This window comes from Apostichopus japonicus, chromosome 10 (genome assembly GCF_037975245.1).
Source record: "Apostichopus japonicus isolate 1M-3 chromosome 10, ASM3797524v1, whole genome shotgun sequence".
Taxonomy (NCBI): Eukaryota; Metazoa; Echinodermata; class Holothuroidea; order Aspidochirotida; family Stichopodidae; genus Apostichopus; species Apostichopus japonicus.
In genome coordinates this window covers 3,660,433-3,686,740 of record NC_092570.1, presented here as the reverse complement: position 1 = coordinate 3,686,740, position 26,308 = coordinate 3,660,433, and the positions used below count along the sequence as shown (strand labels likewise).

The window sequence follows — 26,308 nt, the reverse complement described above, 5'->3', positions numbered from 1 at the left end:
CGCAGAAAACGATCTCTCATGAAGAATTCGTCGGCGCATCTTATGCAGCCTACCGCTCTGCCACCTCACCGCCCAAAACAATTCGAACACCACCTCAATTTTGAAACTTTTCGGTCTGAAAATTGAGATTTTTAGGCATTTTTTGCACGTGTAGCACGCGTGCACACTATAGTTCATTTGACGGAAAAGATACACCTGGCTGACTTGTAAGGATAACTGCCCTTCTGACGTCCTACATGTTTAAAATTGGCGTTTAATTTAATTATATTTTCTCTCTCTCTTTTTTTTTCTCTTTTTTTTCTCTCTTTTTTTTTTTTGGCCAAGAGCAGGGGGTCCGGACCCCCTGGACCCCCCCTGGATTTAAGCCATTAATTTCCGTATTTCTTTTTCTATTGTTACATATGTATGAAATATACTCTCTTTGTAAATGGTGTCCCAGAGGTATTATTAACCAAGACCTCATACATAACGTCCCCCCCTTCCCACCACCTCAAAAGAAATGATTATAAAACGGAACACTTCTGAACAAAGCTTTACAGCGGGGGTCTTTTTCTCGGCAAGGATTTCGTAAGGTGTGCAACGTTTGCTTTAGAACCGAGAAAAGATATTCAGCGGTAAACACACGGTGTCTGGTTTTATTTTTCCATAGATAAATAGCGCCACTTTTTAGAAAAGTTCCCTCGCATCACAATGTCGAGTATACCCATTGCCAAATGTTGAACGGATGTGCAATACGATACGTTAATAATCAGCACTATTGAACTCAAATATGCAATACAGTCAGAAAATGATCACCACGTGCTCAAATTTGAACCAGCATTTTATTGTCACTCCAATAGTAGTTATCCACACAAAAGGTATTTAATTGTCTTTTCTAACAATCCATATAAACGGCTGGGAGTAATATCAGAATATGGAGAATTTGAACTTTTGTCGGAAAGTTACGAGTGAGAGATGAGCGTGAACTGGTCCCCTCCCTGTATTACGGTATGGTACGGTTAATATGTGTAACTGGAATGATTTGTCTCCAAATGAAATGCGCTAAAACCGACTATGTACCCTCATATGTCAGTTAGCATAATGAGAGTAAACTTTCCAAACATACACTTTCGCGTTGCCCATCTCAATTATTTCTCTTTTCTTTATCAAGTGGCGTAGCCACGTGGAAGGGGGAGGGGTGGTGGGCTGAGAGGAGAGCAATATATGTCTGCCACATCCCTGCAAGAACAAAGAAATTTTCAGGGCAATAATTGTGGGTTTTTTGAGCGGGGGGTTGGGGGGGGGGTGAATAGTTTCTACCTGTCCATTAGCGAAGCATTGATGGGTTTGGGTTTGGTCGATTTTCACGGTTACATTCATTGTATGCACTATGTAGCTAGGTGATCACATGCTATATGTAAGCTATAGAATAAATTTAGCAATGTATATCAATCGACAATTGAAATCTTATCGAGCACACCAACTTTCTAGAATTTACATTGGTTTGTCTGTGGTCCCAGCGGGGTTAATAACAATGCAATTTGTCATTTTCCAGGTAAGCAACGATTTTTCGTTACATTTTTGAGTTCTCATTCAAAATTCTTTACATGTGTAATGTTTCATAAACTTTGTGCAAGCTACACTGTAGAGAGAACATTTTTCAATATTGTACTCAGCTTAAAGCCAACTTTCAATATAGACTAAGTTAATAATAATAATAATCAGCAGCAGTTATTTTCACGACGTTTCAGTGACCACAAATGTCTGGGAAACCCGCAAGGGCTTATGGATAACAACTTATACGTTATATGCATGTGACTTCCAATTCAACATTTTAACTCTCATTGCTTCAAATGTCATCACTTTTATGCACTCGGCCACAGCACCGGTATATTAAGTTCATTAAGTTTACACGCATGAATTCATGTATGAAAGGTTCAGGGAGCGGTTACAATTTATTGTAGGCATTTTAGCTCGGTTATCATGTGCGATATTGCTATACAATAAATTTAGCAATTTGTATCATTCCACATTTTAAATATCATCGGACACATTAACTTCTTAGAATTGTTTATTGGTAGTGTCTGTGGTTCCAGCGGGGGGAAAAACAATTCAATTTTACATACGGTTCCGGTTTGTCAATTTCCTGGCAAGCATGACCTAATGTTTTCGTTGCGCTTTTGAGTTCTCGTTGTAATTCATGACATGTGTAATTTGTAACCGTAGATTTACCAATTTCAAGACCTTTGTGCAAGTTACACTAGTGTAGACAGAAACATGTTCTAGACTGCAGTTAGCTAAAGCCGAAAAAAATATCGATATGACTAAGTTTACAAACATGAAAGATTCACGAGAGCGGAGAGAGGGGAAATCTAGATTTGTGAAATTGGCCATTATAGAAAAAGCATCGTTGTATTTCATAGTACTTTGCGGTAATTATATACTTCTCCATCTCCAGACATTTTTAAGCAGTTTCAACACTTAGACCTATACAAGGTTGATAAAATGCAGAAAGATAGTTAACGTGTTACCCAGCAAACACAAAAACGTTATTAAAACGTTTCGTCTTTTGTTTTGATAACGTTATTTGTGGTGTAATAAATATGTCACGAAAACGTTTTTCAGGCTATTATTTCAAAACATTTTCCGTTAAAATATTAATATAACATTAACATCTCATAAAAACGTCATGCCGACGTTTTTATTACACCACATTTAACGTTATGAAAACGTATTTTAGAGGCTCTTTATCAATGTTATGATAACGTTATGTGTTCCATAACGTCACTGAATTTCCATGAACTAACAAACGTTTCAGAAGCCTCATCAAAAATATCTCATATCTTGGTTTTGACAGAAGGTGACAACTTCTAGGAAACTTGAAAGAATAAACTCGCTGACGCAGCCTAACTGAGATAACACCTTATCGTTGATCTACTGTTGCATTTGTAAATGAAAGCACTGTAGCTTGTCTATATGCAAAAAGGTCGTCTTCTATGAGTCATAACAAAAGACGTAGCTTTTATTACTCTGTTGGGTAACCCCGATAACAATGGCTAAAGTTTGAAAATGCCATGTAATTGCTTCATTGCTCGAAGACACCAGGAACCAACGCCGTTTTCTACCCCACTGTACAGTTGAACACTGTACAATTTCGATAGCGCCTATACACGCCTGTACACAAAGGTGATTTGTTCTGCCAAGTGATTATTCCTTCTTTTAGATGTTCATTCAGTTCAGGCTTTGGAGGTAAGGTCCAGAAACCCCACGTTTTCGCATGTCAATTGGGGATCAATTGAACAAGGAGATTTGTCCGCATTGTTATTGAGCAGTGAATAAATACCCTTCTTTATAGAATATCTTTCGGACACTGGAACGCGGAAGTAATACAAAGTAGTGGTAGTAGTACTCAGTTGCTCATCAGTATTTACAGGTATAACGCAAGAAATTTCTGCAAATCGTTCATCAGAGGTTAAGTCATGACGTCGAACACACCCGGAAGGAAATCGTAGATAGAAGTTTATAAGTTTCGAAAATAGTGTGGAAGATTACCATGAAATGGAGATATTAAAGTAGACGTTGTTTGTCTTCAAAGTTCGTGTTTTGACATCTATTCGTGATATGATTACTTCACTGACAGGTGGCAGTAAAAGTCGTGTACCAGTAAAGTACAGTACCTAGTATAGTGATATAATAGTAACCAAAGAAAACTCGTTGCAGTACAGCATATATAGCATTACTTAATAGTAGACTGATCTGGATGTACTTGCCTGAGAATGGCTGCCTTTAACAAGTTGTTAGGGAAATCGTCCTCCCTGCAAGCGATTCTTGACAAGCAGAAATCTTTGCAAGAGTGCATGGTGAAGAGCAACCCTTGCAGAATTAACGGTTTGTGGATTATTGTTATTATTATTATTATTTTTGGGCAATTTACATAGTGAACTATATATCAACCCAAGGCAAAGATTATAGCCTACTGTAGGCCACAGTAGCGTTTTAGCCTCAAGGCTAGGGCTTTTACTTAATCGTAATCATTATTTTGCCACAGAACAACATTACATACAATCAGGGATATTCAGGAGGTAAAGAAAACAAGGTAGGCCTAGGATAAGAAAACAATCAAATTTGGATAAAGGCCTAACAACACAAAGCAAGAGAAGTACACAGTGTCCAGTAGCTACATCAACACATGCATTGTTCACACATAGGCCTATGTTGTAAAGGAAAGGCCCTGACTAAGTTTTGAAGCCCAGCTTTACATACAATTGTTGCAAGCAAAACTGAGATTACAGGTCTACTCGTAAATTTGCCTTCTTGCAGAGTCCTTTTGTTTACTGTAATTACTTTCTTAATTGTGTAGTAAGTGGAAACTACAGTATGCCTACTTTGGCAAAATTTTTGACAGTTTTTGTTTCACTTTAATGCCAGATAAAGGCCCTCTTAGAATTGTTTAGAAGCTCAATAAATTATTATTGCCACAGCCAATTGCTGAATTTTTTAACATCTTGTAAACATCTTAGCACCACGTCTGTAAGGTCCATGTACAAAATAATTTTTCTATTTGTACATGAACAGACTTAACTTTTGTGATTTTATTGGTAATCGATTATATTATACTCAGGGCTTTAATGCCACTTAATTAACTTACCATTCATTGTCACATGTATTTAAAACTTTATATTTTATTTTATAAATTTCAGTTTCGTCCGCACTGCTGAAATGGTCCATGACCGAGAGCAACATTAGTCTCTTTGATGCGTTATCATCTTGGTCTGATTTAGACCACGCCCTGATACAACTTACTCAAGCTGTTATTGATCAGGTGAGAGCTGCAAGGTTATTAAAGATATAGATAAACTTGTGGTAACTATGCCATATATCTTGGTTTTCACGAATTTCAACAGTTTTGTTTCTCTTTACAGTCGGAAAAAGTCCCTCAGATAAGAAATTTCCCCCATGGCAACCACATATTTTGATAGTACTTAACATTTCCATGATACCATGTGATTTCCATGTTTTGATCCCCTTGGAATTATAGCCAAAAAATGGTCAACACTGGGGGACCTTTCCACCAAGTTTGGAGATAATTGGCCAGTATGTATCCCATACAGCCGTTGGGAAAATTTTTTCACACAACATATGGTTCACACATGTCACACAATGACACTCACGCATAATCACACATGGACACGCTTTGACCCACCTTCTGTCATGGACTTCTGGTCACCCTGTGGTACCCCACCATGGGTGACCCACTGGGAGTAGCTACCCGGCCATTACCATGGCAACTGTTGCTATGGCCACTGTCATAGCTGTATAAGGCCGAACTGGCAAGGAACTACAATATCGCATCGTCCCTATTGGAGCAATAGATAACAATAGAGGGACCTACATCCATGGCTTTTAAGCTATCTAATATGTAAGAAAACTTTAATGGAGTGGAAAAAACATGATAGAAAGAAGAAAAAATGATGTTTATTATGCCATATCGTTGTACAGGTGTAGTACGTTCATGCAACATAATTATGGCCAATTGTGGACGTGCTGAGGTACTGAAATGAGCTGAATTAAAGTGGTTTACAGAACTTTTTTTTGTTTTATTTTAGTTTTTCTTCTTTTATGTAAAGGAATAATATTACCAATTGATACTTTTAGGTCTTATCTTCCAGTGGATAAGACTGCATCAATTGTTAAAAACGCAGGATTCTGCGTCCGGGACACAAATGTTTCAGCCAGGTATGCAAAATCCTCAAAGTGCTTGCCGGCGGACGCAAACCTTTTATTGAGAAACAAACCCTTTTAGAAGTACACACACTCATAACTAGGACTATGCAAAACATGACACAAAAAAAAACACTTTTGAAAGAACATCTTTCTTTTAAGAAAATCTTCTTCTCTAAAGAACCAAACTTTCTTCCAATCCTAAACATGATTGAATTTGTTTGACTTGAAAACAAATAAATCATAACAATCAATCGCAAGGTACAGAATTAACAACATTTCCATTAGTGAGATTTTCAATGTGGTATGTGTGGAACATATGGTACAGGCCAGCCAAGTTCATTATTCTTTTTTATTACTTTTTGAACATCTTATACCTCTAACAACATGATGAACATGTGAACTTTTATTATTTGTACTATTATACATAGTCATTGTGCCCGATCTGTGACTTTGCCATGCATCATGCATTAAAAAAACATGTTAATTACAATAGATCTGATATATATGTCTTCCCATGAACTTTTCAATTCAGTTAACTTTCATAGTGACGTCAGTCTTTAGGTGTATATTGCAATAACCAAAAATTGTTTGAACTGTAGCACAGTATCAGGTCACTGGTACCTGCTCCTGCATAGCACCTGTTATATAACGTAAACTGTACACTTTTGACAAGAATTCCAAATGTGTTTTGTCATGGATAGTATTCACAACAATTTGATTGGTAGAGTAGCAATATTAATGGTTGGTAAAATTGTTCAGGGAACTTCTGGCTGTTGTACTAAAGAAAAGATAACATCAGTGGTTTTTTTTATAGGATGCATGGTGAGACAATGCCGGTAAAATGCTCTCTGTTATACAATTGTTCATGAATGTCACTGTACTTACTTACCGACCGACTATTTATGTACAGTACTTAGTGGTTGTTAATGTCGCCTATATATCCGAGCTGCACAGGATAGCATAAATTGTCGGAAAAACCAATAAGGATATTGTTAAGGGATGGTTAGGTAGGTATACTGTAACAGTCAAAGGGATGTACTGTGTCTAGTTATAACTGTGAATACTGATACTTTGTATCTGAGCTTCCTTGGGATAAACTGTAACATATGTCTATAATTTATAAGTTCATTAGTTGACGTTTGTGTATCGCTATACTTTCAAATCCCCCACCTACTCTATACGTACGTACGGCACTGGACGTGGGCTCGTCTGCAGTTTTGTGATTCTTATATTACAGATGTATACTTCTAAGAGAAACCCGAAACATAATTGTTACTGTGCAACACCGTCCGTACGTCACACAGTCCCTGGGATATATATATATGGTTGTTTCTTTTGTACCAGATCAACTTGTACAATGCATACAGTAGTTGACAATCCCTTCTATGTGTATATGGTAACTGGTACTTGGTAGTATTTTAGTACCATGAGTTTGCAAGTATATTGTTTCTGTACAATTCAAAGGGATTTGCTGAAGCTTATGAAGCATTGTTTACTTCCAAAATAAATTCACATGTACAGTAAAGTACTTTATTTTATATCCTGTTTTTTTTATGTACAAGTTCCATATATAGATATATACCATGTCGGCCTACTACTGATCTACAATAGCCTTTCATTCAGCCTAGTCATTGTGTACTCAATACAATAGCATATATTGAGATTAGAATCTGCCATGATCCAAAGAGTATAAATATACTGCATGTATACATATATACTGTACATACAGTAGGAACTATTTTTACAGTAGATATTATTTTACCCACACAGAGTAGTCAGGTATCAATTTAAATCCACCCCCTATCGAATACCCTCCGTTTTATTTACCGATAATTAGTGTTTCTAATCAGATAAAACAAAATCAGGTAAACACAAAACTTGAAAGTAATCACAAAACTTGGTACAAATACCAGTCTCAGTTTATACCAAACAAATTTGAAGGCAATTAGGAGCATTGGGTTATTTATCTACTTAAGTTCGGTCATCCGTTTAAGCCTCTGCTTTTTGTGACCATCTACATCACAGACGTTTTTGAAGTACTTCCTGTTGATGAGCATAGAGTGGTTACAATGTTACTGTATAGGTTGGTGTCTTAGTCATAGATTATATAGGTAAATTCTTGACATAAATCTACATAAAACAAGTTGCATGTACTGTATTCACTTATATGTATCAGTGATTCAATTTAACCAGTATTATAATCACAAAATGCTATGCAACACACCAGAAAAATTTTACTTTTCCAGTTTGGTCCTGTTTTTGGGACTCATCATTTATATAAATATATGTAGATTCTTGCATATATCTATATATATTCAATTATGTATATATGTAAATATACATATATCGATCCAGGTACAGTATACTCCAAAAGAAAATATTTTTAGACAAAAGCAGAGAAATAAGATATGACTCATAATTGACAAATGAGGAGACCAAGGAGTATTGTTTTAGAAAATATATTGGACTTTTCCTTCCCCCCTAGCTAGGACCTACGTCAGCAATACTTGGCAGTGGAATGAATAGTACAAAGACTTGGGACCCCTAAACAACTACCAGTTAAAAACATGTAGGCCTAATCTCTTCCTACTTGTCTTTGCTCTTTAATCCGCTTCCTGTATAGTCATGGTTTATTTCGTACTTTTTCCATCAATTGATGCAACTTACACTTATCAAGTTTCATATTTCATTGTGTTACATTTTGTACTTTTCTTTCCACTGCCAAGTATTGATAACAAAGGTCGCAGGGGGACAGAAAATACCAATTATGAGTCATATCTTATATCTCTGATTTTGTCTTACAATATGTATATATATATAAATACGTACACATATAGGGTGTCCGGATATAAAGCGGGAGGCCCGGGTTCGCATCCCGGTGGAGAACCGGAAGTTTTTGCACTGTTCTGGATTTTCCAACTCCCTACAATTTCAATTGTATATCTTTACATACATGTTTCTGGAATATATTATATATGTTGTGCTTGCCAGGTACTAAATTTAGATGATATGATTAAAGAGCTTAAATATGTGCCTGTCTGAGTGCTATTATTATGATATATTTATTATATGTTATTATTTATGGTATTTATGGTATTATTTATGGTATCATTTATGGTATTATGATATAGATCTTTACAGGAAATAACCGTCATTTATTGAGCCAAAACATTATATTTTTATGTTCGGTCCCTGTTCCATTATCGAAATCCAACATGTCAAGATACAGAGTGAACTTACAGTGACTATTCCTTACACTGCTTAGAGTTAAGTCTACAGTGCTATGCATCTTTGATATGGAGTGTAAACAGGTCGTGGAGAAGGGACCCATTGTTTAGTCTACTATATAACTGCATGTGCGCACACAAATTGACACAATAGACGAAAAGTCTTGTGATGATAATGGCGAGTGTTAGTTATACTGATCGTGGACTATATGGAATATATACCTATTGTAGTATTGTGCATTAGAGTGGAGATACTTTTGTTCACTGCAAGGAATAGGAATAAATTACTGCCATAGCCAATTAAGACTGGCCAGGTGCGGATCAACGGTCACCAGTTTCTGTCTTCCTGGTCACTTTGGGGTCATTTTTCGGACAACTTACATGTGTCCGATTCTCCCCTACCGATGGACATTTGAAAACACGTCCTTTTAATACAGTTCCCAAGTGCCAAAAAGAGTTTACCTGCCTCGGGCATTTTGATCGGCACTCGCGGTAGATCGCGGGAAACTTTTAAGCAGTGTAAGTGATTTTTCCACGCTCGTTTCCTATGCTGGGCTTGGCGAATTGATTATGCAACACACAGGCTAACATTCCAGCCTATTATAAATAACCTTGAAAGGTGAGAAAGTGGGCAGTGGCGAAAAATGGGCAGTCTTACTAAAGGTCAAGGTCAAGGACGGTCAAGGTGAAGAATGTAGTTTTTGACTGATAGAAGAGGAGTCAATTCTAAATTGAAAACTGTCGACCTTGTCAAAATTGTTTTTGTTTTTTTTCTCCCCAGAATTTCTCCTTCCGACAAACATTCAAGAACATCCAAGGAGAGGAGTTAAGGTTAGCCAAACTCCAGAAGGATACAGAAGCAGCCAGTAAAAAGGTGAAGCAAATTTGCATGAAGGTACGTTGAAATTCACATCTCCAGATTCTTTTAAATGACTTTGGCAGATGATAAAAGTGTTCACACACACCTACCACTGAGTCATTATGACATCATCGTCATCACCTGAAGTATCCCCCTGTCGTAAACAATGGCAGGTTTTCCAAGGAAGGAAGTTTAATATCTGCTCAGCAAAAAGTATGATGCACTGAACATGTGAGAAGTTAGTTTCATTTACTTTGAAAACTGTATTGGAATTAGATCTGTTGGGAAGGAAGGTCAGGATCATCAGCATTCCTTCTCGTGGGTCCCTGTGCAAGTGCTGTAAAGCACCCATTTCCTTCCGTGGTAATATAATGATGTTTGGACAGTTGCATTGATCCAGTCAGTTGTTATGAACTCGTTCCCTGATTGATCAATATACTCTAAACTGGAATCGTTTTACACAAAACAAACTAATTCTACTTACTACCAAGTTCACCTGCTGTATTTCTTCTTAAATATAGTATCGCAAAAGAAGGAGAATTCTTTATATTGTCTTCTCCTTATTGAGCAATATACAGAAGCTTGTTTTTGTAGTGAACTGTAAGATTATTGCTAGTGGAAGGATGGGGTTGTGGTGTTGGGGGGGGGGAGGTGGGGGTGGGGAGGAGAGGAGAGAGAGAGGATTAGGAGGAAGGTAACAAGGTTAGTTTGAACTAACTTAAGATAACAAAGTGATCTTTACTCCAAAGCTACTGTAAGCAGGGACGTAGCCAGGGCGGAAGCAGTGGGAACAACTGCTCCCCCCTTTTGTTGTTGAAAACTTGTTAAAAACATTTTTTAGCATGGTATTTTGTCAGTGCTCTTTTGATCTTGAATGCTTGTCAGCTCGTTAACTCGATTATAATCATAGTAACATTCAGGTCTACTGATTCAACTACTTACTTAGTTTGGCAGATGCAATAAGCTAAATTTAGCCTATATACAGTAGCCTGTTACAAGACTACAGTTGGCCACTGCGTAATAAAATACATATAGTCTACCTAATCGCACTTGATGGAATGTCACGAACCGTATGCACAATGATGTCTACAACATGCGTTCTCATCCTTTCTATGATTCGTCCTAAGTTGTTGCACAAACAGCATGTAATAATGCTAAGGTAGTAATGGTACGTGATACGCGCTTCCTATAAATAAATTATTACACTGCTAATACACTGTGATAACGATATTTGTTTTTAGGCCACTGCACATCTGGCTGTCTTACAAAATATGAAAGTTTATACTGTCCATCTGTTAAGGTTTGTCAAATGTATTAAAGTCCAGACATTGGACAATAAACAAGAATCATCCTACTGGAAAAATTGTAAAAGAGCACTCAGTTTGTCTTTCTGATATAATATGTAAAAGAGCATGTAAAAGAATTCAAACAGGAAACAAAATCTGCTGATAATATGATATCATATGATAATGATGAAACTGGCAAAACATTACACCAGATCACATCTAAGGACCTTCAATATTTCAAAAATTTCTCAACGATCCCTCCAGTCACAAAATGTGCTCCCCTCTTTCAAATTCCTGGCTACGACGCTGACTGTAAGACAAAGAAGGAAGTTTTCTTCATGAATCATATCTATTAGTCTTGATGTTGCCTGGTTTTAGCCTGGATGTTGTATCTGATCAGCAATGTCACGTACCAATTGCTGTAGTTTGATGAAGTGAGCATCTCTGGTTCAGGCTGTACGTTATATAAAGTTTGTTTTTTGTTGCCGTCCATATCCAATGTGTTGATGCTGACATGCATTCATACAGTGCCATGGTACATACGTGTATGTAACCCTGTAAATATTCCCAGAATATCATGCATGCGATTAGCACTTTACATTGGGCATCGCAACGAACGCAGAAATTCCAGCAGGCTACACAATGTTGGATGATAACTGTACAGTGGTACAATTAAGTGTAAGTCTGTCAGCCATCGTTAGTACACACAAAAATATTGCATGATAATTTCTCTCAGGGATGAGTGACACCGGGTTAAAATGGAGGGCCTTAAGTTGGAGTGTGAGCAATGCAGTCCGATGGTTGAAGAAATGTAAATTATGCTACTTAGTACTGTGGAATTTAAATTGTCTTATGTCGCCTTACAACTGCCAACATTTTACCAATTACGATTTCAGCTTCATGTAGGGTTTCACTGCATGTATCTTTGAAACAATAATTAACTTTAATGTCTGAGGAAAAGGATTTTAATAATAAAAACAAGACTGTGTGAGTCACTCTCTTATGACTGACTGTCAAACATGCATAATAATATTAAAGGTGGCTTTTGTTATTTCTCACTTTATTTATTAGTTGTTTGTTATTAGTTTGTTGTTGTTGTTTTTTATCGTAACCAAGGTAACACCTGATTGGTTACATGACATTTCTCTCTTTCTTTGTTTTTCTTTGGCCTTATAACAGCTGGATTCTGCAAGAAAATCAAAGAAGGTAGACCAAGTCAAAATTGATAACTTGGAAGCTGAAATGACCTTAGTAAGTATAAGTAGTTTTTCGATTATATGCAGACAGAGTAACGATACCATATTTATGAATTGATGAAAATAAGCAAAAATTTTTTGGGAGGGGGGGGGGGGGCAAAAGAGGACATACCTGTAGGGCAAGGTAAGAAGAATATGAAGAAAGTCTACAGTCGGTGCCCCCCCCCCCCTCTCACCCCTGAATCAAAACTTGGTTGCTGTGCCCAATTAATGTTTCCAAAAGTTAAAAATGACTCTTTCCTCATGTGCACGTGTGGAATTTTCATCAAGTTGGATCAGGTCAGGATGATGACTAACTAGAGGTCATGTGATTCTAAAACAAAAAATATGTTATGATATTAGTACAACAATGGTGTCATTTCACAATGTCTATTTTTTTTTATCTGAGCTGTCTTTGTTACCATAATATACAGTGTGTACTTCCTTCTTACTTAAAAGTGTTGTATTCTTCCAGAAATCAAGTCATATACCTCGTAAGCCAATCAGCAAATGATCATTTGTATGCCCATTTCATATATCGTCTATTTTGTTGATCTGAACTGTCTTTATTACCATACGGATGTATACATAGTCCAGGGTCAATGAGTATGATATCTGTGGTAAAGCTTGACATTGTTTTGTCTTCGCAATTCAACTGAACTCTGCTTCCACGGATACCTTACTGACATTTATGATTTCCTCCACGTACAATGTCATGGTGCTTAGGTCAGGCTGTGTCAGGCTCAACGGATTACCTTACTAGTAAATAGGCTACTGTACGTTACTGAGAAATTCAAACCCTTGTTGTACGTTGCTGAGAAATGTTGTTACCCTTGCTGTACAGTTCTGAGAAATTTTGTTACACATGGTGTAAACAGAGAGTAACTTAGTCACAGACCTGTGAGAGATGTGCGTCACATTTGGGAGATCATAAATTGTTGCTAAGCCACCTGACTAATAGGTGACGTTTGTGTGTCATCAAATGATGGTAAATACTAAGACTTTGCTGACAAAACTAACTATGCCCCTTTGCTTTGATGTAGCGCTATTAATTTAAATAATCAGTTGAAAATACTTGATCAATTAAGATGTTTAGATATAACCATATCTGCAGATAAGTTTTTTACCCAAATAATATACTGTATCTCAATACCTTAAACGTTGAATTGTTCAGATATACCATATCTCAATATATTAGTCGTCATGGTCACCCAAGTTGTTGTTTTACAACAGATGGAAACACGCCTTGCTGTTTTACAACAGATTGAAACACTTCTTGCTGTTTTACAACAGATGGAAACACTCCTTGCTGTTTTACAACAGATTGAAACACTCCTTAATGTTTCACAACAGATTGAAACACTCCTTGTTGGTTGCTTGTAAGTTGTCTGTAACATTAATATCATGTGTGTCATTTTCTCAACAGGCTAAAGGCAAAGAAAGGGAGATGTTGAGCATATTGGATACCAAAGATAAAGAATTTGAAGTCAGTAAGGTAATTTCTCATAACCAGACTACTTTTGACTTTTTTTCTCATTGGATGTGGTATTTGGGAAATTTCCAGCTTACAGGAGCAGACTAAATGAGGAATTTTTTATTTTTTATATGAAAATAAAATGAGGAATTTTTTATTTTTTATATGAAAATAAAATGAGGAATTTTTATTTTTTATATGAAAATAAAATGAGGATCATAAAATATTGACAAAATATATATATATATATATATATATGTACTGTATATACTATATATGTACTGTATATAAATATGTACTGTATATGTATATAAACGTTTGGTTTTTGCAGAGCTTTTCAAGCAAAACTAGCTCTTCTTCAATGCATGATCATAGAAAGCGACAAAGAGAAGAAGGAATTGAAACTTTCCATATAGAGAAGATTGTCGGCATGGCAGTGAGTCAATGCAAATTGAAAAATAAATGATAACAGAATCATTGTGGCTGAGTCGTATGGACTTATGTCTGTGACATGAATACACGAATATCCACTGTTTGATTCCTACCTTCGCCAAATTTTTTGTGTGATATATATCTATCTATCTATATATATATATATATATAAATATATATATATATACATATACATACATTCATACATACATACATACATACATACATACATACATACATACATACATACATACATACATACATACATACATACATACATACATACATACATACATACATACATACATACATACATACATACATACATACATACATACATACATACATACATACATACATACATACATACATACATACATACATACAGACAGACAGACAGACAGACAGACATACATACATACATACATACATACATACATACATACATACATACATACACTCATACATACATACATACATACATACATACATACATACATACACACATACATACATTCATACATACACACATACATACATTCACACATACATACATACATACATACATACATACATACATATATATATTTATATATGTATATGTATATATATATATATATACATATATATTTATATATTTATGAAGTGAGCAATATATATATATAAACAACTAGTTTACATGAGCATGAAACTACCTTTGAAATTAAGCTTTTGGATTAATCGTTCTTCTATCGTTGTCTTTTGTTCTTGACAGGGCAAATGGTTGAAAGAGATTTTATGTCTTGTCAGTCAGTGTTACGTAGAATGCCTGGAAAAGAGTCTAAAAGTGTGGAAGGTGAAACATCAGATAGCCAAAAACATGGCAGATGAACCTGTGTATCATGGAGACAAACTAAAAACAGGTAACCCCCCCTCCCCAGTGTGAAGATAGAGTAAGAATAGGTTACATATATTAGGTGTTGAAGCATGGGTGTCAAAGCTTGGGGGACTTCGGGTGGGGGGGATGGGGTGGATGCCGAGGGATGAAGCCCCCTCCCCAGATTTTTTTCAAAAAACCTTAACAGTGGAGCTTTTCATCGATGAGAAAAACTCCTCTCTGTTAGCGGTGAAAAGTACGGTAATAATTCGTATATATATATTCGTATTGAAATAATCGTAAATATCGTAAATAAATTGTAAATAATCGTATTGAAAAAGTTTGACTACTATAGCTGTGCAAGGACTTTCCCATCTTGATATCGGCAGAATCACATCTCAAGGTGTCGTCGATGTTTACTGAACTTGGTATGGAGCTACCGTCACGAGAGGATACCACCAACATGAAGCATAGGACCTTGCCATCGAAACCGCCTGCTCCAGACACGAGCAGACAGACTACTGGCAAAACCAGAGTCACAAAGTCCATGATTGCCCAAGGTTGCTATGAGTGGCAAGTTGACGGTAATTCAACAAACAAAAAGGAGTTTAACCCCTGATCGACCTCGTGAGAGGTCCTACGGGAGATAATAGTATTGTAGAATAGACACTTTTTAAAAAAAAAATTGTAATTCAAACAGTCATCGGTCGTAATTTCATACGTTTTTAATACAGTGAACTGCTTCGCAGTAAAAATCAAAGTGTACCGCTCGTTTTAGTAAATAAGGTGGTAATTTTCATGGGAAAGGAACTTAATAAATAAATCAACTTATTTAGCAGTGTGGCTTTGCACAGTGTGGGATGTATCACATACCCTTTTCTATGTAGTCGAGGAAGCTCTACTACCTCACCCCCCCCCCCTCCACCATGCCATATGTTTATTAGGATGGGTCGTCATTGCGTGGTTATTTAGCTGTGGTATTATTCTTTTAATATTATAGGTTCAAGTGGTGCCAGTGATGTTGATGAGGACTATGCTTTTCCAGACCAATTTCATGACGACCTTGGAGTAGAATACCTTGTACCCGTAAGAGAAGCTGATAAACTTTTTCACCCCTCTCCGCCCGCTTCCCTAACAGAGGACCCGGAAGGTTCAGAGTCGTCCGATGATTCAGAGACGCCAGGCACTCTGACCTGCGGTATCAAGGTTTTACCTAGCGGTGGAACGATGAAAGCCACCCATCCAAAGTTAACCAGTTCTCTATCTGATGGTATGTCACCACGATCACTGAAGACCAAAAGGTCCACCCCTCCCCTGTCACCAACAGTTGTGCCCTCCAGGGTGGAGTTGACAGAGAAGAGAAGGGATCCCTCACAGAACGACAACTCAGATCGCAGACCTCTACCTAAAGAACTGAAGAAACCTGCCCTCCTACCAAAGCCTAGCAAAAATGGAAGCAATATCAGGCAGGCTTCGTCCACTTGGAGCAGTAAAGAATCAGTTGACGGTATCAATGAAGGTTAGTTGTACAATTACTGTTTTAACCAAAAGGCAACAGATTGTATAACTGTTGTTATTTTAAGTGTGCAAGTAAGATGAATTTATTGACAAGCTTTAGATCTATTTGTGGATGTTATTTGGACTTTGCTATCAAACGCACCGGAACGGACAGAATTTGACATCGTTTGCTCTAGTTTTTAACGACCACGGCGAATGCCTAATTTAGAGTCAGATTTTGCGGAAAGTATACCGATTCGATCCCATTCAAAATTTAACAGTTACACTTAGTCAACTTACAACTATTCAAAGTAAACTTATCCTCCGTGGATCTAAACCTCTACAACTGTAGAAAAGTTGGGAAAAGAAACACTGAATAGAAACCCAATTAACGAAAAACAGTTAAGTTCTATGCCAGCAAACACTTTACCCGCGTCCTCTTCGCTGCTAGGTGAATATCACGTCTTAAACTACGATGTAATAAACAGCTGTTTCAAACATCTCACTAGTTCTTTTGGCAACTTTAATCTCTATCATTGAGCACAATAGCATTTCCTGCGAATAAACTCGTACAGGGATTATACAAGGTGTCTACGCGGCAATTTGTTTGTCAACAAGTTTATACGCGGTCGTAGGTCTTTATTCGTCTATATACGATCCTGTGCCCGTACACATGTCCAGTTATACAAGAGCGGGACTATACACCTAATTAAGTCACTTCTATATTAAAAATGTGTAGGTTAACAGTAAGAAAAAGAAGATGGACATAATGGAATCTTGCGACCTTCAATGGTACCGACTGCTCCAATTATATTTCTCCTGCTTAGGCCTTTTCTCGTCGTTTTGAACACTTTACCATGCAAATTTGGCCTATTGATGTCGACATTTATTATTTCAACAATCTTTATTAAAATATCGGATGGACCTTGTTCTTTTGGGTTTGTATAAAGTCCATCTTAATCCCACTATCAAAAGTTGCTCATCAATTATTTTGCTAAGCAATTTTTTTTCCTCTACCCTTCTCTGTACAGCTGAGCATGAATATTCAGATGTGCCCATTGAGGTCGAACCAGGTGAAGGTGAGTGAATCAGTTTAAATCTAGTTAACAGGATTTCTTGAAGCTCTTCAAATAAAGATGGCCATTTCTTATCCCCTACAGAAGGCAAAACGAGAATGTCCACGGCTGGCCGCATAGTGCATAGATGTGATTATCTCGCGTAGGAGGAAGACCGCTCTTTCTGCATCGTAAACGGCATTCTTAGTCGGCGTTCATACTTGTGTATTATTAATTAGTATGTTGGTTGAAGATGTGGATCTCTGATTCTCTGGGTCAGAAATTTTTAACTCGTTTACGAGTTAAGTCTGTCGCCCTACAGTCAGTGGGGTTTATGGGCATGGGATCACTAATCCTCTGGTTTTTCTAGTTTCAAACCGATAGGGAATTACTCACGAAACTTAGGCTAAAATTAATCTCACCCTAAGATATACCTTTTATAATTTTTTTATTCCACCCACCCCCCCTTCCTCCCAAAGAGTGATTATGTAATAGATTTTGTTCCACTCCTCGGCATTTCATTACTTTGTATGCTGGTAAATAACCATATACAAGACAGTACAAGGGCGTAGGAACCGGGGGGGCCAGTGAAAAATACGGGGGGGCGGAAGTATCGTTCCGCCCCCCGCTCCGCAAGTCAGAAAACCCCTTTTTCATTTCCAAATGAGAAAAAAATCTCATTTGAAGCACCAAATTGCATCTAAGGCCAGGTGAAAATGCAAAATTCTTTACAAAATGGAGTGGGTGTTGAAGTGTGCTATATTGCACCAAATTGCATCAGAGGCCACCTGGAAATGCCAAAAAATTCACCCCTCCCCTAAGACCCCTCCCCCAGGCCAGCCATCAGTCTTCAGCCCCCCCACTCAAAAGTACCTTCCTACGCCACTGAGACAGTAAATTGAGAAACTAACGATTTCACTTCAGTAATGATACACTGTTGGAAATGAAAATTAAATACTAGTGAAGCTAATGATCTACTTTCATGATGGCACTAGTACTCTCTCTAGTACTCTCAACTCGAAAACGGTATTGTGATATTTAGTCTCAAATTTCTTTGGCAAGAAATCATTAATGATCATCCACACTGCCCTCAAATTATTTTGCACTTAAAAATTGTTTCCGAATTAATTTTTTCTGTAGCTCTCATTTCCGTATCGTTGGGTGCCGATGCTGGGGAGAGATTTAAAATGACCACCTCCTCGAGGAAGGAACGATATTTCGATTATAACTTCTCCTTTTTTTTGTGTATCAAAGAGAAATCCACAGCTTATCCAACTGAAATAGTCTTCCAAACTGTGACCAAAATATCGAACATCCAATATCAGCTAGAATTGTAAAAAAAAAAATTTGATAGCCCCTAGAAGTGAGGCGTAAAGTTGTAAGCCTCTTGCCTTCTACCGCATGCACCATAATGCGAGCGCTCAGCGCCCATATAATAACTGCCCTCCCAGGTTCGATTATGAAATGTAGAATGCCGCTTTAACCCAGTCCAAGTTTGGTTTTCCTCTTCAGAGTTCCGTTACCCGAAACCACGCGAGAATGGCGAGAGGACAGCGAGGAATAATAACAACATCCAACAAATTGTAGAGGAGGAAGACTCGGACAGTGAGGATGACTATGAAAACGTTGCCGTTGGCCAAATCAGCTGATCAGCTAGAAATATATGTCCTGCTTGTTAAGTGGAAAGGTCTGGACATGAAACGGTTCCAAAAGTGCTCAGTTTCAACGACGATTTGTAAACAATGTTGAAATTAAGGGAACCAACTCACGCAAAGAAGTTCATTGCACTTTGGGTGTTCATTCGGGATGAACGCCCGGATCCAACTGTGCAAATGCTTTCGGCAAGTCCAACTGGAAGACATCGGACACAGATCCGCGGTAAAATATGGGAAAGCCGATGCTGAGACCGACTGCAGAAACAAATGATAATATTTTTGTGGATATTTGTGGTCAAAATGCGACCAAAGCTGAGAATACTACAGAAACGAGTCAGTGATTCTTTTGAAGTTAACAAAGTCGATGATTAATATTTATTTTTACCTTCAATATTAAAAGCATAACTGAAGGAGACACAAATGCTAACCATGATCGTCGTCAATCAATGTTGTAGAAATAACTGTCACCAACATCTTCCTGAAACAGCTAAGAAAACTTGTATTCGATTCAGAGAAATCACATTTAGTGTTTCTTCACATACAAGTCTAAATATGACATCATCTAGCCACATGTGACTCAATTCTAATTACCCTATATATAATATTTTATATATGATATAATATATATTTATAATATGATATTATATATCATATATTATATATAAGATATATAAGATATAATGTTTTATACAATATATTATACTATATATAAAACATAATATAATATAATATATGACCTTATGGTGGCATTGGTTTCAGGGTCAAAATTGCTCTCATTCAAACCTTGAAAATTTAAAATAAGATGTTTCAGATTTTGAGTGGCAAGGTCACATCAGACGAAGATATATATATACATGCATATATATATATTTATATATAGGAATATATATATATATAGGAATATATATATATATTCCTATATATATATATTGCCACTGTCAAGGTGACTTTATTGAATGTCACAACAGATTTAAGGGTCTACATTGTATGTGAAAATTTCAAATACTTGGAATAAATTTTTTATTAAAAACTAGTTTTGAGAAGAAATGTTTTAATATTGAAAGTGTTGAAATTTTGCCAATTGTTCCATTAAAGGGATGGAGGAGAGAAAATAACAGAATATATTTTGGAAATATAACAAGATGATAAACAAACAGGGCAAAATCGGAAATGAACTTTATTTTCAAAAATACAGGCTGCAGTTTGGTATCTCGACAAAGAAATATCAAGCAAGTACAAGAAAGAAGTACATACTGTAGTTTGATAATATTGATGGATGGCCCTTTTCTGGAAGTTTGCAAGAGAAGAAATTTATTAAGGAATGTAGATCACAGAACATCAGCTTTTCCAAGGGCGTAGGAACCGGGGGGATGGGGGGCGCCAGCCGCCCAGTGAAAAATATGGTGGGGCGGAAGTATCATTCTGCCCCCCCCCCCGCTTCGCAAGTCAGAAAACCCCTTTTTCATTTCCAAATCTTCGCAAGTCAGAAAACCCCTTTTTCATTTCCAAATGAGAAAAAAATCTCATTTGGAGCACCAAATTGCATCTTAGGCCAGGTGAAAATGCAAAATTATTTACAAAATGGAGTGGGTGTTGAAGTGTGCTATATTGCATCAAATTGCATCTGAGGCCACCTGGAAATGCCAAAAAAAATCCAAAGGGGAGGGGGACACCCCCTTATACCCCTACCCCAGGCCGGCCATCAGTGTTCAGCCCCCCACTCAAAGTACCTTCCTACGCCACTGAGCTTTTTAAAAAAGTTTGAAATCTTATAAATATCAAAGTCAACTTTGGCCTTTCATGTACAAATGGAGAAAGAGTAAACCATTGGCTAACAACGTTAAAAACTGACTAGAAATTTTGGATTAATATACAGGGGTATTCAAGAGCGAGGTCATTGCCCCTGGGACATGTCACCCAGGACCCACCACCCCCCTCCCACTCCCTCCCTGTTCCACCATCAGGTCCAAGTAAGATTAACATGTAACTTATTGACTTTGAACTTTCATTTAAAATGTGTTGTTGTATCTCAATTAAACAGTTTTCAATCTTCCAGTTCATACCAGTACTATATGATGTTCATATAATATCGAAATTTGCAATTTTCAGGTATTTAAAAAAAAAAAACGCTCAAGGTATTAAAAAAATCAGTTTGTTTAAATATCACACCGTGGTGGAAACAAAACATCCACCAATAATTATGCACAACTTTAATAGTACATGTGAGTCAATTTTGGTTTCATCATGCAATACATACACTTTTTTAAATTCTTTTTATCACTTTCACTCACTCACGTTTTTTACTTTTTATTTTATTTTTACCAACCAGCCTCGCAAATGCATTTTTAAAGGCCTTGTCTTTCATGTAACATAATTTTCTACTGTAAAAGGAAAACGAAAAGGAAAAAAAAAACGTTTTATCTCTTTTATTTTATCAAAATGTTTGTTCTGGATATATTCTATATTTTTATTGGGTTACATGCGTGTTGCATGTGGTACTTAGGCACATTTGGGTTACATATGGCACGTGTGGTTTATGTGGCACATATTATGGCACATTTATATGTGGGTTGCATGTGGCACATATGCACATGTGAGTTTCATATGGCAAGTGTGGATTATGTGGCACATATGGCACATTTACACGTGGCATAGTAATCAATCTGTTTTTATTACTGCATGTGTAACAAATTTAATTATATGGACACACTCCTTGTTGTTGGCATAGAGAATGGAGGCAGTAAGTAATTAATGATAACATCTGTGACAATCACCAATTTTAGGAAGTAATACTTGTTATACAACACCTGTAATTTAATAACAATGTAACTCTTCCCCGTTCTTTTTTTTAATGACATTTTTCGAATGTTTTTTTTTTTTTCATTGGTTTTTTTTTTAATGTTTTATTTTTATAAAGTAAAGAGTTGTAGAGTAAATTGTTTAATTTAATTAAATTGTTTAATTGTTTTGATTTGTCACCTTCAAATCAGTACCACTGGAAAGTATATTTACTATGTACACTTGAGCGTTTAATTTTATTATAGGTTAATTGTCGCCTTTCTTCAACAAAGTCAAGGGGGGAAAAAAGGTACTACAAAATGTCAGCTCTAAAGTTATTTTTGTAGGTTTTCTGCCCCTTTACTTATATATATATATATATATATATATATATATATATATATATATATATATGTATGTATATATGTATGTATGTATGTATATATATATATATATGTATATATATATATATGTATGTATATATGTATACATACAACTGGAAATGCCTTATAATTAGTACTTCGTCATTATGTATTGTATTTACACAGAACACATGACAGTATCAACAATGTCACCTTTGATATATGACAATGTGGCATACTGAGGCAGCAGAACTCTCCCAACCCACCCTCCCCTCCCCACTACCTCCCCCATCCCAACCTATAATTAAGTGACAATCCTCAAATGTGGGTCATTTAATATATACTTTATATAAATATATAAATTTACTATGTACACTTGAGCGTTTAATTTTATTATAGCTTAATTGTCGCCTTTCTTCAACAAAGTCAAGGGGGGAAAAAAGGTACTACAAAATGTCAGCTCTAAAGTTATTTTTGTAGGTTTTCTGCCCCTTTACTTATATATATATATATAAACATATATATATATATATATATGTATGTATATATATATATATGTATGTATATATATATGTATGTATATATATATATATATGTATATATATATATACATATATATATATATATATATATGTATATATATATATACATATATATATATATATATGTATATATATATGTATATATACAACTGGAAATGCCTTGTAATTAGTACTTCGTCATTATGTATTGTATTTACACAGAACACATGACAGTATCAACAATGTCACCTTTGATATATGACAGTGTGGCATACTGAGGCAGCAGAACCAGAACTCTCCCAACCCACCCTCCCCTCCCCACTACCTCCCCCATCCCAACCTATAATTAAGTGAAAATCCTTAAATGTGGGTCATTTAATATAAAGAAGATTACATTCGGTAATAAAAAGTACATTTTCTCATTTTAATTTCCCTCCCTGTCCAAATTGAATACCCCCCCTCCCTTTCCCCTGATGATGTATCGTATCTTTTGGCACTGATTGTCTCATATTCTATCAATGATATGATAATGTAACATTACATTTAAATATATACCTGCTCAGTCGTACAGGCACGATTGAATGGCAAATATTCATAACTTGAAAATAAGTTTTTATTTTAACATTCATTTCACCGATAGGTAGAGTAGAGACCACCATCGATTGAGATGTGTAATCATAATAAAGTACTTATGAGCTGTCACGTGGTAAATATGTATAAGTAGTGCACCCTATTTGCCAGACAAAACTTTCTGCGAATAAAATTATGAAAAGAAAATTTCGTTTGATTCTTTTCTCTAGGAATGACTTGTAAAGACGATGTTTTGAAATGACCCATTTGACATAAGAATTCTTCAGGCTACCTGCCTTGGGAATAATTGATATGGTTATCGAATCATAGTCATGGTTTTCTTCGTAACCATACGAAAGTTTCTCGCCATTTGAATGTTTCTTTCGTAATGTACCATCGAAGAAGTGATTTGCATAAATTATTTTGCAGAGTATAGACCTTACTATACCTATCTGATAACCTAAATATGCGCGCCTAAATTTCTTTTTGTGTGTCACGTGGGGAGTATAACCAACTACATGGGCGTCCACTTCAATGCCCCTGGAATCCGCCCCTGGTAACACGTAGCTTTAATTTTGTTGGTGCCAAATTTCTATTCATAAATTATTAACATCTATTGTTTTCATGATAGATAAGTTTACAACTTAATTTCAATGAGACATACAGATGCCGAGGGTCTCAATATGTCATTAGCATCGCTGTAATTAAGAAAAGTAAAAAGTTGATTACCATTGGTGATTAAGAAAAGAAAGTGAACAAAAATGCAATTAAGTGGGCTGTGATTGAATGTAAAGAACGAAAAATAAATGAAAATGGCAGTTTGATATGTCTAACTCGAATCACAGTTTTGTGTAGACTCGACTTTACTAGAGTTTGATCCAAAAGCGATTTATATAAATAATGCGGCTCAAAAGTTACTCGCAAAACTTGTCTCGCTCGGACGCAATCTGGGTTGAATATCCTTGTAAATACTTTATAAATAATTTATTCTCGCACTTTAACTGCTGTTAATCGCGATAAATTCTCAAACTCTATTCTCTTCTGTTAACGGTGCAGCTACGCCGTGTGCTATACTACCACATACAAAAGGATGACATGCACTGTACGTAATTGTGTGTCACCCCTCCCCCTCCGTCCCCACACGCCTTCCCCCCGTCTCAAGTAGTAAGACATTACATAGCCATTATTCCTGGCCTAGATAAATCACGTGACACAATTGCGGAGACTTTAGAGTTGACATTCAAAGATGTATCCGGATTAGCTAAAGTCATGTAAATAACGGCTAATTACAGATAAAATCGGGTCAGTTGAGGTCAACTCATAACTGATCTGACTTGAGATGACTCGAACCAGCTACCGGTATTCGACATTAGACTCGACCCAAGTTATTGAGTCGAGTCAGCATAATTGATTAAGGTGTCGATATGACTGGTGACTCGACTGCTGAGTCCTTTGAGACTCGATGTAAACATAAGTGTGGGAATGCTGGACAGGCTGGATCATTGTAGGAACAAATGAGGTATGTGGATGATATCTGAGACCAGCTGAGTAGAAGCAACCAACACGTGTAATTTGGAGATGAGGCAAGGAAGAGTCGTTTCCCTTCTTTGTGGTCCAGACTATTATAGGTTTGATGATGATGTATATATATATTCGCTGCTGAGTAAGTAATTTTATTCATATTCGTGGATGTCAAATTGTTTTTCACGAATCATAAACAGCTCTATATAGGCCTACCAGGCAGAAAAAGGGATAAACCTTGTTTTTGAAATTGTTGTTTTTATTCGCTCCTTAATTAATTATGTATACCATGACCGTGACAGTATTTCGGTTTCGCATGCAAGTTATACACATGTATAGCCTATAACGTTTCACAATTAATGAGGACGATGAGGAGAATATAAACGGTAACGTCAGGCTATCATAATCCGAGACGCACAGCTAAAATTGCTAACATTGGGCTAAATCTCAAACTTATCCAATTTGGTCAGGATACTCTTCACAGCCTTACAAAGCCCCAGATGATGTCTTCTCACAAATTTAAAGTGTACTTTTTTCAAAGTTTAAGCCTGAAATTATATGCTTACATTACGAATAAAATTGTTAGTAAATATGTCTTTTTCATTAATATAAGGATGAATAATAACGATATTATCCTTGCTAAATAATCTAAAGGTCGCTCTTGTCCTCATGTATGAGTTTGGTAAGAATTGAAAAAAGTCGTGATTTTGGTCAAAAATGATCAAAATCATAAGGCTATACCCTTACAAAATTGCTTAATTTGGGCACAAAATCAAACTTTTCATATTTGGTCAGGATACTCTTCACAGCCTCACAAAGCCGCCCACTGTGTCTTCTCACAAATTTAAGTGTAGTTTTATCACATTTTAAGCCTGAAATTATATGCTTACATTACGAATAAAATTGTTAGTAAATATGTCTTTTTCATTAATATAAGGATGAATAATAACGATATTATCCTTGCTAAATAATCTAAAGGTCGCTCTTGTCCTCATGTATGAGTTTGCTAAGAATTGAAAAAGTCGTGATTTTGGTCAAAAATGACAAAAATCATAAGGCTATACCCTTACAAAATTGCTAAATTTGGGCACAAAATCAAACTTTTCATATTTGGTCAGGATACTCTTCACAGCTTTTCAAAGTCCTGATGATGTCATTTAACAAATTTAAAGTGTATTTTTATCAAATTTTAAGCCTGAAACGATATGCTTACATTGAGTTTAAGTTTGTTTAGTAAATATGTTATTTCATTTAATATCAGTTTGATTAATAATGAT

The 26,308-nt window shown here is 36.2% G+C and overlaps 1 protein-coding gene across 1 annotated transcript; it reads left to right on the top strand.

Moving 5' to 3' along the window:
* Positions 1–2,957: 2,957 nt before the first annotated feature.
* Positions 2,958–24,331, top strand: LOC139974898 (uncharacterized). Its single transcript, XM_071982423.1, has 10 exons — positions 2,958–3,867; positions 4,680–4,801; positions 9,712–9,825; positions 12,255–12,326; positions 13,737–13,805; positions 14,971–15,118; positions 15,462–15,656; positions 16,073–16,591; positions 17,601–17,648; positions 19,137–24,331. Exons 1-10 carry the CDS (start codon positions 3,756–3,758, stop codon positions 19,271–19,273), a joined length of 1,536 nt encoding a protein of 511 aa, XP_071838524.1. The 5' UTR covers positions 2,958–3,755; the 3' UTR covers positions 19,274–24,331.
* The last annotated feature ends 1,977 nt before the right edge of the window (positions 24,332–26,308 follow it).